This window comes from Octopus bimaculoides, chromosome 18 (assembly GCF_046866305.1).
Source record: "Octopus bimaculoides isolate indiv1 chromosome 18, ASM4686630v1, whole genome shotgun sequence".
NCBI lineage: Eukaryota > Metazoa > Mollusca > Cephalopoda > Octopoda > Octopodidae > Octopus > Octopus bimaculoides.
In genome coordinates this window covers 15,942,779-15,961,257 of record NC_142945.1, presented here as the reverse complement: position 1 = coordinate 15,961,257, position 18,479 = coordinate 15,942,779, and the positions used below count along the sequence as shown (strand labels likewise).

General features: G+C 36.1%; 1 protein-coding gene across 1 annotated transcript in view; it reads right to left on the bottom strand.

Annotated features, from left to right (window-relative positions):
* The window catches only part of LOC106870641 (uncharacterized), a 110,539-nt gene that overhangs the window by 38,722 nt on the left and 53,338 nt on the right, over window positions 1–18,479 (bottom strand). The window contains exon 3 of the mRNA XM_089365996.1: window positions 3,477–3,628. Within this exon, the coding sequence (XP_089222122.1) occupies window positions 3,477–3,628 (152 nt within the window). The remainder of the gene's footprint in view (window positions 1–3,476; window positions 3,629–18,479) is intronic.

Here is an 18,479-nt window from a genome sequence, read left to right as displayed (position 1 = left end):
TCTGAGCAGGTATCGCCATGACTACTTTCTTTGTCATGGTCAATGCGATGATAATACACTACACGCGTTCCTTCCAAGCACAGCTGTAAACAGTAGAAGTGAGCTAGAACGTTAAAACTTAGTGCGCATGCACAGCAGAGGTCAAGGTCAATATGTGCCTCACAGCTTCACTCTTCGTGCCTTCGCTTCGTTATTATGGCAATAGTCCGGTTACTTATTGATCAGACTTCGTATATGTATATAATCTCTACTTACTATAAAAGTTTTATGAAATGACTTCGTTAGTCAAAATCTTCTGAAGTGTGAAATACGTCTATAATTGTATAGCGGCTCCTTGAAATTACGAATTGCAACAATTTTTATGCTTGAGGAGTTACGATAATCAGTTCTACCATCAATCAGAATCAAGCCACACATGTTAAAGGATGATAATTCTGCAGAAGCTTTTGATAAATTTATTATCCAGTTTGAAGGAAATCTTAGACTCATAAACCAGATGAGAACAATATGATGAATTTAACGGAAAAGTTAAGTTTAGGAGATATAGAGATATAAGAGCTTGTAACTAGTATGAAATAGAGTGACTTCAAATTACAAAAGAGAAGGCGAGAAATGACTTTGTGCGCTGTTGAACAGAAAAATATTCCATTGCATTTAAATTTATTAGCAGTAGAAACATATTCAGTGAATGAATAAAACTATGAGCATTGAATGAGTGTGAAAGCAGACATGGATGTGTGGTTAAGAAGTTCACTTCGCAACCATGAGATATCGGGTCCGATACTACCGCGTGGCATCTTGGGCATGTTTTTATCGTAATTTCTGGTCCATATAAGTTTTAGCGAGTGAATTTGGGTCGGTGGAAACTGTAAGGGAACTATTAGATAGACTGTTTTCGTCTTTCAGAGGTCCAGCCTTATCACACTGATTCTGCCTGAGACTACGTAAAGGATGCACGTGTTTGTAAAATACTCAGCCACTTCGGACGCTTTTTCACTGAACAACTTGTTCGTTTGATCGAACGAATGGACGCTCGTACGTCGAAATCGAAGTCAGAATCCAATATCATTCGTTTTAAATTTTGGTACAAGGCCAGCAATTTTGTGAGTGGGGGTGGAGAGTCGATTAGATCGACCCCCAATGCTCAACTGCTTCTTATTTTATCGGCTCCGAAAGGATGAAAGGCAATGACGACCTCGGCGGAATTTGAACTCAGACTGTAAAGACAGACGAAATGCCACTAAGCTTTTTGCCCGGCGTGCTAACGGTTCTGCCAGCTCACCGCCTTAATTCATTGTACGATATTAACAACTTTTTAATGACTTTGTCAGCTCTCTTAGATAAATAACATAAATGCCGTAAATTTCCTGTATCATTTGCAGAAAAGGGTATTTGAAATTACTTTTTTACTACAGATAAAAAATGAAAGCGATCGAAAGTTAGTTTTTCAAAACTTTGTCTTGTCTTAATGTTGCAGGATACAATTTCTAGGGTCTTGATGAACGAATCCACTGGTAGTGTTATAGATATCGTTACTACGATAGACCACAATCCTTATGCTGCTGGTGTGGAGAAATTAAGTTCAAATTGAGCAACACTTGTATTTTAGATGTCGATCAAAAACCTCCCTTACAAAACCGAAATAACATTCCGCTGTTGATAACTATGCTTTAATTGTAAGATGAGAGGACATTTTACGAAAGTATACCAAACAGCAATAAAAACAACTGTATCATATCGGTAGCCATCTCAACAAAAATTTGGGTGGAGGCAATGTAAATAGGAACTCAGCAAAGACATCGCGAAAAAGCACGAGATTAAATTATACACCAACTAATTTCAAAAGGCACAGTTTGTTGTTGGAAGCAAGCATGCTCAGCATGGCGATGCTAACATTAAATTGATAATTGCAACCTAGTAACAGAAGTTTTAGTTGTCTTCCTGCCTTTAACTATGTCTGCTGAATATGTTGATCTGAAACTTAAAAGCTTATTTTGTAAAGCTTTTACACCTCGAATATTTAGTGAATGAAGTTTAAGGATTTCACTTGTAGAAAACACCCATAAGTTGCTCTTCAGACTCACTGTTTTGAAGGCCGAAAATTCATTCAAGTTGAAATTAATAAACGCGGTTTCCCTAGTGATGGCAGCTATTACAAGGGAGATAATCATTTCTTCATAATTATGAGGCGGGATTAAACATTTGAATTTGAAATTAAGGAATTACGAGGAAAAAGATGCATAGAGTTTACGTGTTTAATTTCTAATTTTGTCTACTTATTACAAAGTGTTTACAATTTCTACTTGATGGAAATTAATACAATTTGATCTAAACTTGCACAAGCGAATGAAATGGGAATGCATCTGAGTGTATCTGTTTATTGTAAGCGTGTGGTCAACTCCTAAACGTCTTTTGTCATCACGTTGCATGCATATGAGTGTATGTGTATGTGTGTATGCATATAAGCATACCTACATACATCCATGCATAATATATGTATACCCGTATGTGAGTGTGTTTATGCATGTGTGTAAGTGAGACGCATTTCAACAGATTTAATTATTCCAAGGAGTTCTAACTCCGTTTTTTTTCAATCCCATTCAATCTATGTGAATAGAAGCAAATTGGTTGCGTATTTGGCATTACGACAAAGCGTATTGATAATGAAGACGCATCGGTTTGAAAAGTAAGTAGTGAACCGGTAGCAAAACAAATAGCGAAGCCTTTGTAAAGCTGTATTTCGGTCTTTTAATTACATAAATACATTCGACCGATAACGGAAAATGTCGATATTGTTTAGCTGCAATCAAGGGTTCTTCAATTTAGCAATTGCACCATTTTCATGTAGTGCGCTCTTGCCTAGTCTATCACATATTACATTAAGAGAAGATAAGGCGGTGAGTTGGTGGAATCGTTAGCACGCTAGAAAAGATGCTTAGCGGAGTTCAAATTCCACTGAGGTCGATTTCGCCTTTTATCCTTTCAGGATGTCGATTAAATAAGTACCAGTCGAACACTGGGGTCAATATAATCAAGTCCCTTCTCCAAAAGATTTCAGACCTTGATATTTTGATTATGTGTATGTAGCACCAAGAAGTAATTTTTCTGGTTGAGCTCTCTGTCTGTCTGTCTGTCTGTCTGTCTATATATGTGTGTTTGTGTGTATATAAATATATATATATATATGTGTGTGTATGTATATATATATATATATATATATATATATATATATATATATATACATGCACATATATATATGTATGTATATATATATATATATATATATATATATATATATATATATATTCCTTGTCTTTACCTATGAACATAATATGCTTGTATATGTATGCCCATGGTTAAATATAGGTGATATACTGGTAATGTAATGGATACTTCTATCCCTTAGACGGTTACTTTAACATCTAACTCAACTAACCTATATACAGTATATATATAAACATATATAAACACTTTACCTTTCGACGTTGAAAAGCCTCTAGCGAAAAGGACTCCAGTTTGTCGTTATAATCATGGAAGGAATAATATGTTGCAAATTCTGGGTTTTCCTTTAAAATGTGGCGAAAGATTCTTTCTTCTGCATTCCGTAACTTCTCTTCGTCTCCATTTTCTGAAGAAAAAAGAAAAGACAACAATATACCATTAGCATTCATATATAATTTACATCTTGCTGACAGTCTACTACTCTGTGTGTGTGTGGATTTTTGTTTTTTTATTATAATAGTGATTATGGCTGAGCGAATAAGTAACGGTAATAGCGAAATGTAAATATAATCGACTGCTCAGCGTTATTCGACACCAACCACTACAGATTTTATATTCGAAATGCAAATATCAAGTATTGGCTATAAGAATAGTTGAAATACGTATTTTATTCATGGTAATAATTATATACTTGAATGGAACAGAAAATTCTATGAGTATTAATACGGTTTTCAACGAACTCTAGTAACAGATAACATACGACTTCAGACAAGAATCAAATAGTGTGAAAAGAACACATTAAACTCAAAATAAGAGAAAAACGTTAGTATGCAAAATACAGAAGGCATAAGCCTATAGATACAAAACCAAAATGTGTGTGTGTGTGTGTGTGTGTGTGTGTGTGTGTGTACAAAACATATGATATCTATATGGTATCTAATCTGGTAAGTTTCTTTACAATTTATCATATGACAACTGTAACACCAAGTACATCACACATACATGCTATGATAGTAAAATAAATAATCGTAAATACAAAGAATAAGTCTTGGGGTGAATTTCTTCCACTAAAACCCTTTAAGGCGGTGCTCCAGCTTGACCGCAGTCAAATGACTGAAACAAGTAAAAGAGTAAAAAGAGTAAAAGAGTAAAAAAGAGTATATCAATTAAAGAAGCTAAATGCCAAGTTAACACTGATATTAATATTTAGTTGTTAAGAGTAGTCTTCATAATAGACTTTGGTTTCAGAAGGATTCGTCTCACACATGAGAATTGCCGTTCAACTCCGATCCATTAATGAACGATCTGTGGTCAAAAGTAAGTATCTCGTGTTCAGTTTCGTCACTTTTCATGAATCGAACGCTCATATTTAAACGGGTGCAGTGCCCCAGCATAGCCATACTCGCTTGAGCGAGTTAAAAACATGGACGTAAGAGTAAGATATCAATATGCTACACTTACATTCTTCTGTCACAGGAAATATCATATTCCCAAAACCCGAAATGGTTACATCACTTAAAATAAACAATGATTTTTGTTCAGATACGATGTCAGTTTATGAACCAAACCAATAGTTGGTAACATATGTCTAATATCAAGTGTTCTTATACAACAATTTGTAATGCCATCTGACGACGACCACACATTCTTAACATAGTCAATACAAAAAGCCTGGTTTTCGTCTTGGAACGTCAGACAAATATTTTGGCTCGAAAACAGTTGTTGATTTTTCACAAGGCATAAATACACCCTGTTCTGAGAAAACTCCCCATATATTTGGGGCAATGTATACATGCACTACGAGGCTAAACATAGAGCCCCACGGGAACCTCTAGGCCTGCTAGGATTGTAAATAAAATGAAATCCCATAGTCTTAACCAAAAATCAAAGAAACAAAATAATGAAGTCGGCCGGAACGCTTTTGATCATCGGTCAACAATAACACGTATTCGTGCAATATACACGAATACACTTACATACATACAAACAAATATACGTAAATAGATGCATGTGTACAAACATACGCACATGTATGCATTCATACACATACACACATATGCACACACACGCATATGTATGGTTGTGTAAACCTACTGCTTGATTACCTTCTGACAACTGTTTGTCAAGTTTATCCTTCTATTCAAATAGCAATCTGTGTGTATGTATGTGTGAGAGTGTATATGTGTGTAAGCAGTGGCGGACTGTCTCTAAAAATATTGGTTTCCAGGAGACTAAAGGGGCTCGCTTGAAACTACAAGGGGGCCCACCCGCAACTACAATGCTATCATTTAATTTTCTTTTTTTTTTTTGTTAAAAGTATTCTTTTCAACTGTCTACAAACACAGCCAGGCTCAAATAATGCATTCTTCCAGGAGTGAATAAAAATTCTCAAACTTGAGGGGATGGACCCCTTAGATACTAACATGGGCCTCCATATGGATTCTAATGGCGCAGGGGCCCACTTGCCATCGGGCAACATGGCAACATGGCAACATGGCAACATGGCCAGTCCACCACTGTGTGTAAACATGTGTCATATATTTGGCGTCGATTGGCTACGTTGCTTTCATCATTTTTTACCATCTCCCATACTACAGCTTGTTAATTTCAATATTCCTCTGTCTATTTCTCTCTTTTTCTCTATACAATGTCACTAGAGCATTGAACCAACCAATTAATCAGCCAACATTTTACCGATTTTTATAGAGATATCATCATCATCATCGTCGTCGTCGTCATCATTGTATTAAAATCATATATAAAAAAGTATTTAGAACCAAGCAAGCTTTAATGTAAAAGATGTTTGCACACAGTTTTAATTAAAAAAAAATTAAATTATATAAAAAAAAAAAGGAAGATTAATGTGGAAGGTTAGAAACGGGAATAATGGAATACAAACTGAAACAAAACATTATTTCAGATGTTTTTTTAATCACAAGTTTACAGTAATTAAATTATAACAAGAATTGATTACTATTGGGATTATCGAAATGTTTGGTTTTTTAATCAAGAATTTTGCAGGTGCAACATTTTTTTAAAGCTTTTTTTTTTCTAATCGCTGTATCTGTGTAGGTTATGAACATTATGACACCATGTTTGATAAAAAGGTTAATAATTTAATCTCGCTCCGAGCAGGGTGTTCGGGCTAAATTTGATAGTTTGCAGAAACGGAAAGTAATACATGATATACCACCTAAAAATATAAGTATTTTAAGAAAATCAAAAAATATCATTTAGATTACGGCTTGGAGATAACAGTTTGCTCTAAGTAGCCGCCCCCAGCTTCTACCACGGTTTCGTGACGGTTCCAGAACCTGGCGCATGCATTCCTCACTGTGTCCCTAGGAAGATCTTCGAACACCTCCTTGGTCACCATTGCAGGCAAAGCAGTCGGTGTCTTTCTCAACCGCGATCCACACATAAGATTGCAATGAGATTGCAATGGTAGGGGTGGGCACTCGTATATTTATTAATAGAGTGGGTGTTTTAATCGAAGTGTCCAATATTATATATCCATTACGGCCGATTTTGCCAATTAGTTTCCCACTAGGGGACAGCGGGTTGTTAGATAACAGCCCGATTATGTAACCCTGCACTCTTGAGAGATTACAGTCATGGGAGAAAATATGGCAACTGCTCTCTTTTGTTAGAGTTGAAAAGACATAACTGCCATCTCTTAAGAGCGCAGGCTTACATAATCGGACTATTATCTAACACCCTGTGAAACTCTTAGTGCAAAACTGATTAATAAGATCGGCCGTAATGGAGATATAATACAGAACGCTTCGATTAAAATACTCACTCTGTTAACAAATATATGAGTACATATCTTTTCTGGCTTACACACACACACACACACACACACACACACACATATATATATATATATATATATATATATATATATATATATATATATATATATATATATATATATATATATATATATATAGTTTATTATTTAAGCTTACGTCGATTCTTCCGTGGCGTTGTTTTGCATTTATAATAAAATAAATGTATACAAATTATAAAAATAATTTTTAAAAATATACAGTACTGTACTGTTTCTATTTCGCGGATTTTTACCTATCGTAACACTCGCGATAGATGAGGGATTACTGCATATATATCATCGTTCAGTTGTAGACAAGTTGTGTGCCACCGCCCATCAGGCCTGGTCAGTAGCCTGTACTGCTGAGAGTAATAAACGTGAAACCAATGGTAACTTTCTGATCGGCCATAACCAACGACTACATAAAATGTATATATACATATATATTCCAGTGAAGTATGTGTGTACACACACACACGCACACACACACACACTTCATTTTTTTATTTGGTTTACAAGATTCTTTATGTGAATTCGTGTGTTGAAGCAAATTTTGTTGTGTCTAGGTAGAGTCATTAAGCCAATATTAATAAACATACGCACTGTTTCAATTCCACTTCTTTAATAACAGTCAATTGGTTAGATATCCAATTGATTGTTTAACTTGATTCAACAGTCAATTGTTTTTTCCTTTTCTGTTCGTCAAAGTCCTTTCGTTGCCAATCGCAACCTTTTCAGTGACTTGTCTCCCAGTTTGTTACGGAGTGTCTGTGTGTGTGCGTGCCCGAGTGCATGTACAAACGAAAGAAATGCACACTCAACACACGCAGCGGTTAAATATTTTTATTAATTGTTTTTTCAACTCGAATCTCCTTTACTAAAAGTGTTAAAAGTTTCACAGACGTGCAGAGGCGGAGTAAAGAGCGACTCATGCAGCCCCAGCTTTGAATGATTAATGTTATTCCACCCTACACAACACTAATTCTTATACCTTTCTTTTCGCTTAATTGCAAATCACCCCTTAATTGCGAAGCCCTTATGTACACACACACACACACACACACACACACACACACACACACACACACACACTTCCTGTATTACAGCAGCTAATTTTTGAAATCAGTAACTAAGTGGCTCAAATTAGTTGTGAATGGTAACAGTTTGGGTGGGAGACAGTTGGTGGTGGTGGTGGTGGCGTTAATGGCTGTTTAGGAGGGGGGGGCTGATGCTAGCGATGGTTGTGGTTGTGATGGCATTAGCCAAAATGTGGTGCATTTTTTTATGTATGTGTATGTGTATGTGTATGCGCGCGTGTGTGTGTAGGTTTATACCAGCGCTTCTCAACCATTTTTCTTGTAACCTATGAACCCCTTCTATTCCTAATTTACTCGCATGGACCCTCCTAGCCTCCGATCTTCAAAAAATTCTCTGACATTTTCATAATTAAATATATTACGAATTGTATTTCAAAAAATTGTTAAAATGTTTTGTGCATTGTAAAAGTATGACTAATCTATTATTCTTTTATTCTTTTATTCTTTTACTTGTTTCAGTCATTTGACTGCGGCTATGCTGGGGCACCACCTTAAAGGGATTTTAGTCGAACAAATCGACTCCAGAACTTATTCTAGTATTGATGGTACTTGTGTTGTTGGTAATGTTGATATTGTTGCTGTTGATGTTGTTGGTGGTTGTTCTTGTTGATGTTGATGTTGATGTTGTTGTTGTTGTTGTTGGTAATGTTGATGGATGTAGGTCTTAAAAGCGTTGTTGGTGGGGGTTGTGTGCTGTTGATGTGATTGCTACCTAACAGTCGGTGTTGGTATCGGTGGAGAAATACCAAAAATAAAAATTAGCTAAAGGGAATGATTAGGGAGAAGGGTTAGTAAACACGTGTTCCACGAGAGAAGTGAACACGTGATTAATACGGCGGTAATGAATCCGTCATGTACATAGTAAAGTTAATTACGAGAGCGGAAGTACTAAAGGGTGTGGTGGTGATGCTGGTGGCGGTGGGAGACATTAGGCAAAATGAGAAATAGTTGCGGTGGTGGTGATGTCGTTGTTGTTGTTGTTGTTGTTGTTGGTGGTGGTGGTGGTGGTGGTGGTGGTATTGGTGGTGGTGGTGGTGGAGTGAAGTGGTGAGGAGAAATAATCCGCAGAGTGATGTACATTTAATAAACTGCATCAAATATCGGAGTTTTGATGTTGAATGTGCGGATGGGGAAATGAGTTGTTTGATGGTAACAGGGTGGATATAGTGAGAGAAAAAGAGAGAAAGAAGAAAAAAAACACCTTTCCCCTATCATCATCACCAAATTCCTCTGTGTGTGTGTGTGTGTGTGTGTGTGTAAATTTTTAAGTATTTAACCTTCCAGATTAATTTGGAAGATGAGGTGGCACCACTCTCGAACGAGTGGGATCATTCTCAAATGTTGTTTAAGAAGGATTGCGCGATCAAGTTAGAAACAACGAAGGGGAAGGCGGAGAGTGAGGAAGGGACAGTGGGAGGGTGAGAGAGTAGCAGTAAGAGAGAGAGAGGGGGAGGAGGTGAGGAGGAAACAGAGAGAAAGCAAGACAGAGAGAAAGCAAGACAGAGAGACTTTATTCATGCACAATACAAATATATACATATGTACCCTTATAACATATAGTTACACACTCATGCACAAAGGCACACACACATACACACATATACAAAAATACATTATCTATCTATCTATCTATCTATCTATCTATCTATCTATCTATGCGTATGTGTGTATGTTTGTGTTTGTCAAGAATAATCAAATCCCTTTAAGTATGTAATGATGCTTCATCAGATTAACATACCTTCTTAACTATTTGATGAAGAATATAAAATGAAAATATGTATCATTTCTAAATCTTTACAAAGACGCTATATGAACGAGCTTAATCATTAATAAGTAAATAATCTAACTGAAATTTTGTAAATTCACAACTTTAAATCTATAACTATTCCGTATGTGTGTGTGTGTATATATAAGTATGTATAAATATGTGCATACATAAACCGGTTATAGAACGGAATAGTTATAGAATTAAAATTATGAATTTACAAAATTTCAGTTAGATTATTTACTTATTTATGATTAAGCTCGTTCATATAGCGTCTTTATAAAGATTTAGAAATCATAAATATCTTCATTTTATATTTTTTGTTAAGAAGGTATGTTAATCTGATGAAGCACCATTGCATATTTAAACGGATTTGATTATTCTTGAAAAACTTCGTTTTATTAATGAAGCGGAAACAGCTGTAATTTAGATGTGTCATTTGTATAAAATATTAAGATTCAATTAAATTTATAATTGTTCAATTTATTGTTTTGTTTTTCCATTTCTGATTTACATATGTGTGTGTCTGTGTCTGTGTGTGTATATATATATATGTATATATACATATATATATACGTATCTATGCACATACGTATATTTACTCAAACACACCCACACAACTTACCTGTACATACAAACATACACACACACACACACACATAGAGAGGGATCGATAGACAGATACACGCACATATAAATGCGCATATATATATATATATATATATATATATATATATATATGTCGTTGAATGCTCGAAAGGAGGAGTAGATAGACAGCCGACAACTGATGAAGAGCCCCTTTTCTGTGTTAACTTGTCCTGTTTTCCGGGGGTTTTTTCCTCGTTGTTCACGTATTTTCTGTTATTTGCACCGTTGGTGACGTCCTGTACCCATATATATATATATATATGTATGTATGTATGTGTGTGTATGTATGTATGTATGTATGTATGTGTGTATATATATATATATGTATGTATTATACATATATATGTGTGTGTGTGTGTATGTGTGCATGTGTGTGTATGCATGTATATGTATATATTTATATGTATGTGTGTGTGTATATATATTTCAGTCATTCTGTCTAGCTTATCTGGAAGTTTATCTGGCGATAAACTGGAAGAGCACAGGAAGGCTAGTGGTGCCTGTCTACCAGATGGCTCACTGTAGGTGGCAGAAAGGGGAATTATGTAGAGCGGAAGAAGATACACAGACATGTGTATGTGTGTGTGTGAGTGTATGCGGGTGTGTCCATACATGCCCACACATACCTTCATGTACGTCCTCTCTCTCTCTCTCTCTCTACTTCTCTCACTCTTTCTCTCTGTATGTATATATGTGTGTGTGTGTATGAATGTATTATATATATATAATTTATATATATATATATATATATATATATATATATATATATATATATATATATATATATATATATATATAACTAATAGGCGCAGGAGTGGGTGTGTGGTAAGTAGCTTGCTCACCAACTACATGCTTCCGGGTCCAGTCCCACTGCGTGGCACCTTGGGCAACTGTCTTCTACCTATAGCCTCGGGCCGACCAAAGCCCTGTGAGTATATTTGGTAAACGGAAACTGAATGAAGCCCGTCGTACATATATGTGTGTGTGTGTGTGTGTTTCTGTGCTTGTGTGTTTGTCCCCCAACATCGCCTGACAACCAATGCTGGTGTGTTTACGTCCCCGTAACCTAGCGGTCGGCATAAGAGACCGATAGAATAAGTACTAGGCTTACAAAGAATAAGTTCTGGGGTCGATTTGCTCGACTAGATGTGGTGCTCCAGCTTGGCCGCAGTCAAATGGCTGAAACAAGTAAAAAAAAAAGTAAAAGAAAGCAATAGATAGATAGACAGACAGACAGACAGATAGATAGATAGATAGATGCGCGTTTATATTGCCCGTGAATAAATTGAGTGTGACCTCTAAAATAATGAACGAAAAATGCACATTCATACAAACACACATACCTACATGCTCCCACACACACGCACTGCAGTCTCATAAAGAAAGGCAGATACATAAGCATTAACATATAAACATACACATATGTATATATATATGTAGATGCATGCATTTACATTTGCATATAAGAGAGAGAGAGAGAGAGAGAGAGAGAGAGAGAGAGAGAGAGAGAGATAGAGAGAGAGAGAGAGAGAGAGAGAGAGAGAGAGAGAGAGAGAGAGAGAGAGAGAGAGAGAGCAAAGAAGACGTCAACGACTAAGCACATTAAGTGATGTGTCTTATCTGTCTGTGCAATGTCATCGAGTTCTATCGCAGGTGTTGTAATGTGGTAAAGATGTCTGGTGAAGAGGAAGAAGGAAAAGAAAAGTCAAAGGTCACAAACAGAAAGAGGAAGAGCTGCGTTGGTGCACAGTTTGTGAGGCGGAAGAAAGGGATGAAAATTTTAGGCGTGGTGTTTTATATTAGTTCTCCCTTTTCGTCTCTCTGATTCTGTGTCTGTCTATCTTTCTCTCCACCCCTCTCTCTCTCTCTCTCTCTCTCTCTCTCTCTCTCTCTCTCTCTCTCTCTCTCTCCCACTGTACACATACACATATATGTGTGTATATGTGTTTATATGCATATGTGTGTGGGGGGGGGGGTACACATATACATATATTCCTTTATTGGTTTCAGTCATTTTGACTGCGGTCATGCTGGAGTACCGACTTTAGTCGAACAGATCAATCCTAGGACTTGTTCTTTGTAAGCCTAGAACTTATTCTATCCCTCTGTTTTGCCGAACCGCTATGTTACAGGGCTGTGAACACACCAACATCGGTTGTCAAGCGATAGTGGGGGAACAAACACAGATACACATATAGACATACATGCATATATATATATATATATATATATATATATATATATATATATATATATATATATTATAGTAGTTTGACCTTAAAGTCCCTCTTAGCGTGAGGCATTCATGTATAGTAATGCCCTTATATATATATATATATATATATATATATATATATATATATATATATATATATATAGGCGCGGGCATGGCTGCGTGGTAAGTAGCTTGCTTCCTAACCACACGGTTCCGGGTTCAGTGCCACTGCGTGGCACTTTGGACAAGTGTCTTCTACTATAGCCTCAGGCCAACCAAAGCCTTGTGAGTGAATCTGGTAGACGGAAACTGAAAAAAGCCTATCGTATATATATATATATATATATATATATATATATATATATATATATATATATATATATATATATATATATATATATATATATATATATATATAAGGGCATTACTATACATGAATGCCTCACGCTAAGAGGGACTTTAAGGTCAAACTACTATAATAAGCACATTATTGATTTAATTAAATAAATAACCAGAATATATTCAGTGCTGAATTTATTCTGAATAAAACACATGTACCGAGATGCAATTCGAAAAATTCTGCCACTTACATAGATATATAGGGATAACCAATCTTCTATGTACTATGCTGGATACATGAGGTGTTCGTTTGGTATGTTGATTTTTTGTTTATTTCTATGTGTCTTGACCGTACTATACTGACGAGTAGAAGTTGCATAATACTGCAATAACTACGAAATCATGATCTATAGTTTAGTCTGTTTTTAAGGGGCTAGCTTTGAGAGTTACATTTCCTCGCGTTCGGTAAAAATGTGTTTATTATAGTAGTTTGACTTTAGAGTCCCTCTTAGCGTGAGGCATTCATGTATAGTAATGCCCTTATATAAATAAATATATATTTGGGGAATAAATGATGGATTTTTCCCTTATGAGGGGTTTTTTTTTCACGCTAGCTACTTGATAAGTTCTTATAAAAGAATTCACCGATAGAATAAGTACCACGCTTTAAAACAATAAGGCAGTGCCCCATCATGGCCGCAGTCTAATGACTGAAAAAAAAATGTAAAAGTAAAGATAAAAGATTGGATAATGTTGCGATTCACGGCTGCAAAGATTGTGTTAGGGCAAAACAACAACAATTACAATGTGGTTTCTCTAAAAGATACATCAATAGAGAAACAGTAGTCTTGTATGCAGCTGTTCAATATACTTGTCATCACATCGTCGTCCCCACTTGCTGTATGTTGCTTATCGTTTCTCGCTGCCAGTTTGTGAAACTCTTTACTGCAATGTCTGTTCACCATATGTTAGCCACGGTGAGCGCACGCATGCTGAACAATATTTATACACTCGACCACACGTGAGAAACTACGAAATACACAGACACACACAGGCGCGCACACATACAAACACACATACATAAGTACACTCATACAGATAAGGAAAGATAAAAAGAGAGAGAGAGTCAGTAAGAGAGAGAGATAGAGAGAGGAAGAGAGAGAGTACGACTCATTTGTTGACCTGCATATACGGTTACTGAGCTTAGTGGAATTAATCACACTATATATCATACCAAGAGAAGAGGAATTCAGCAATGCAAATCAACAATATACGAGCGTTTGCCTAACAGTTCCTGGCTTTAAGGGTATCGCGAATGGCCTGGCTGGAGGCCCAACATTCCGAGTTCTTTTACAGGACCACCGCAATAAGTGTGTGGAGCTGAGATGGGAATATGTCGAATAAAATCATAATTAAATGATCCTCCATTATTTTCTTTTGCTCAAAGGTAGGAACTTTTCAACGACCCGCCGTATGCCATAACAAATTTTCTATTTTACCTCCGAGAAAACTAACCAATGTGGAACCTCTTCGCCGCGTTCCACGCTTTCTAGAAATGAAAGCAAAACAGTGTTGAATGTTACTGTTGTGTGTGTTAAAGTGTTCTGTATTGCAGTGGTCTGTTCCACGGTTGTATATTACAATGCTTTTTCTTCCACCGAGTTTTACGTTAAAGCTTGTGTTACCGTTCTGTATATTGCAGTATTGTATTATGGTACGTTACTGCTTTCTATTTCACAATGTTTTTAGTTCAAACAAACTCCATTTAAAACCTAAAGTTACTTCAACAGCAATTAAGCAAAACTAATTAAGTAACATCATTGATTAAACGAGAAGCTAATTACCTATTTTAAACATTTAATGAAGTCTGTTTTCTCAATTTTCAACTATTAAATTATTTGTTATTCTTCGTCATTCTATGGTTTATTAAAAGTCCAACAATGTTGCTGCGTTTTTATAGAGATGTTACTGTATCACTATAGTATGGCTATAACTTGCGATAGTATCATACCAGTGTCATTATAGTGTTATTTCAATATCTCTAGCAACGGCTTAGAGCTCGGCAGCAGGACGTTGGATAACCGACAAGGTATACATACATACATACATACATACATACATACATATATGTATTGTATATATATTGTATATATTGTGTATTGTTGGTAATTTTCTTCCTCCGTCTTCCCTTCCTTTGGACTTTCCTCTATGTCTGAAGAAGAGCAAGGCTCGAAACGTTAAATCCTCTTTTCCTTCCTTTCTTGAGCGTCTCATAATACAGTACTTGTAACACGTCCTCGCGTTATCGTTTTTTCTTGTTTGTTCTTCTTTCTTTGGATTCACTATATATATATATATATATATATATATATATATATATATATATATATATACATATACACACATGTATGTATGTATGTATATATAATCAAAATTGACCAGAAAAAAATTAACCCTGCTATTCTCTATTATTCATTAATATTTTTGGAATACATTTCTCCTGCTCGCCCCCAAAATGCTTATTTACTTTAATTCTTGTAATCAAAACTCAAAATTCTGTTTTTTGTTTGTTTGTTTTAATTTATACACAGTCTGTACCCAGATGACTCTAGGTGAATTAGAAAACATGAAACACTTTCTGTGACCTCACATCCTAAGTTTAGTTTGATATGTTAAAGGTTGCATTTCCATATTTTTATTATTTATGAACACTTCATATTTAAGAATTTTAGTTTTTATATTTCGCGCTTTTAAACATAAACACTATTATTATTGCGAAGCATTTACCTACATCTTGTGATACACCAGTGTTACGGGAGCAACGATTGAGAGAACCATTTCCAGTTGTGATATCGTTTCTAAATCTCCCTGAACTCACCTTTTTATTTCACAAATTTAATATGAAATTGTTAATTATTGAATTCTAATTATTTTCGTTTACACATTTTTTCTCTTTTGATCAAAATTAAATGATCGTGATCTGGGGAAAAGAATTTCAGTGTTGTTTTAATATTAGAAACAGCCTCTCTCTTTCTCTCTGTCTCTCTCTCTCTCTCTCTCTCTCTCTCTCTCTCTCTCTCTCTCTCTCTCTCTCTCTCTCTCTCTCTTTCTCTCTCTCCTTGGTCAATATAAGGCGTGATGGTCATGTCAGTATTGTTTTAGGTTTGCTCGACCACGGCTGACCTAGAACTAAACAACCAACAGCAGTGACAACTGTTAACCAACCTGTCCACATAGAAACAAACATAATACCCATTTCTACCGCACACATACCTGGACAGACACACATACACAGAAACACACAGAAACACACACACACACACGCACAAATGCACGCCCGCACGCATGCTCAGTAGAGCCAACTTCAGTAAACAGACATGAAATTAGGATGATTTCATTGGAATGAAATGAAACGAAATGAAATGAGAAGACAACAAACAGAACCTGCAGATGTTTCATAAGACTCAGTTAATGAGACGTTAATTAACAAAACAATTAGCTGCAGCCAAGTGTTGTAGTAGTAGTAGTAGTAGTAGTAGTAGTAGTAGTAGTAGTAGTAGTGATTTGTTTTGTAATGGTTTAACATTTGCTGTTATTTTTCTCTTTCCTCTTTGTTTTCTTTCTTCAAATTTGTTTTTTTCTTCCTCGGTTACTATTTGTTTATTTATTTATTTATTTATTTATTTATTTATTTATTGCGTAAATTATTCCGGGGCGGTGCAGCTGCTATGCAAACAGGCATGCTAGATTGCATCCAAAAGAGAGAATACTTCACTAATTAGCTTGAAGTCGCTCACCATCATACACCACCCCATCTTCTATTCCTTTTCTATTCACCAGTGGAGTAACTAAAGTGTGTACCACCTGGACAGCCCTTGAATTCCCCCCCCCCCCGACTCCCATCTGGGTCAACGCAGCTTATAAAGGTTTATACAACAAACCCAAATATGCTGCACCCATAAAAGCGTCGCTAGGGGCGGACATCCCTCTACAACACACACACACTCAGTACGCTACTGCCAACTACATTATTAGTTTCAAATTTTGGCACAAGGCCAGCAATTTCGGGGGAAGAGCTATGTCGATTACATCGACTCAAGTGCTCGACTGGTACTTATTTTATCGACAAAATGCCGCTAAGCATTTTGATTGGCATGCGAAAGATTCTGCCAGCTCACCGCCTCACTGCCAACTACAATATTACAATGGATTCTGCTCCTAGGAACAACGTGGTTTCGTTCCACGTCCATTTAGGCACTCTTGACACACTCATTTCTCTTATTCTCATTCAATGTATTGTGTCTCGCTCCATAAAACCCGGTACTAAGCACTACACCCAGTCAGTAGGCAGAATTGTCAGAATGTCGGAAAACATGCTTTGCGGTATTTCTTCCGACTCATTACATTTCGGGTTTAAATTCCGCAGAGGTCGAATTTGCCTATCATTCTTTCGGAGTCGATAAAATAAGCACCAGTTGAGCACAAGAGTTGATGAATCGACTTACTCCTTCTTTCAAAATTGCTGGCATTGTACCATAATTAGAAAGAAATTATTTAATGTCATTAAGGTTGTGAGCTGACCAAATTGTTAGAGCTTCAGGCAAAAAATGTTTTGTAGTATTTATTCCGATTCATAACGTTTTGAGTTGTTCTGAGTTCAAATTTCACTGCGGTTGGTATTGCTTTTTATCATTTCGGAGACGATAAAAGAAGTAACAGTCACTTCCCCCAAAAGATTGCTGGCCTTGTGCCAAAATTTGAAAGAATAGTTGATGTAATTTCTCTTTTCGTTGTTGTTGTATTCGTCATCGTCGAATCGAAAGAAGAAGAGAAAGTGGGAGTCTTTTGTTTCCTCTTTAATTTGTATTCGTAAAAGAACAACGGCTATTGGTCCATGGCAAAGAGAAGACATTAATTCGCATAGCCTGTGATAAAAGAAAGACATTACATCTTGGATCGTAAGAAAGAAAGGGTATTGCTTCGTGGTACAGAGTAACGGGGGAAAAAATAATATTAATCCATTCGCTCTTGGATGTGGGGAGGCACAGGTCAGAAATTATGAGAGAGATTGATAAACATGCTATGGTACTTCAAAAAAGGAGTAGCTAAATTTATTACAGAATATGTAAGCTTGTTACTGTTCAAATATGCTTCAGACATATTCGAACATATACGAAAGCCATTCACTGCATTTTGTCACGGAGACAAAATTCTTGCTGTAGGCAAAAAAGGTGTAGTAAAGATAGCAAATCAGTCCGGAATATATTTTCGAGGAAGGGGTGAAAAAGAGAAAGAAAGAAAGAAAGAGACAGACCGACAGGCAGATAAACAGACAGATAGAGACAGGGACAAAAAGAGAGG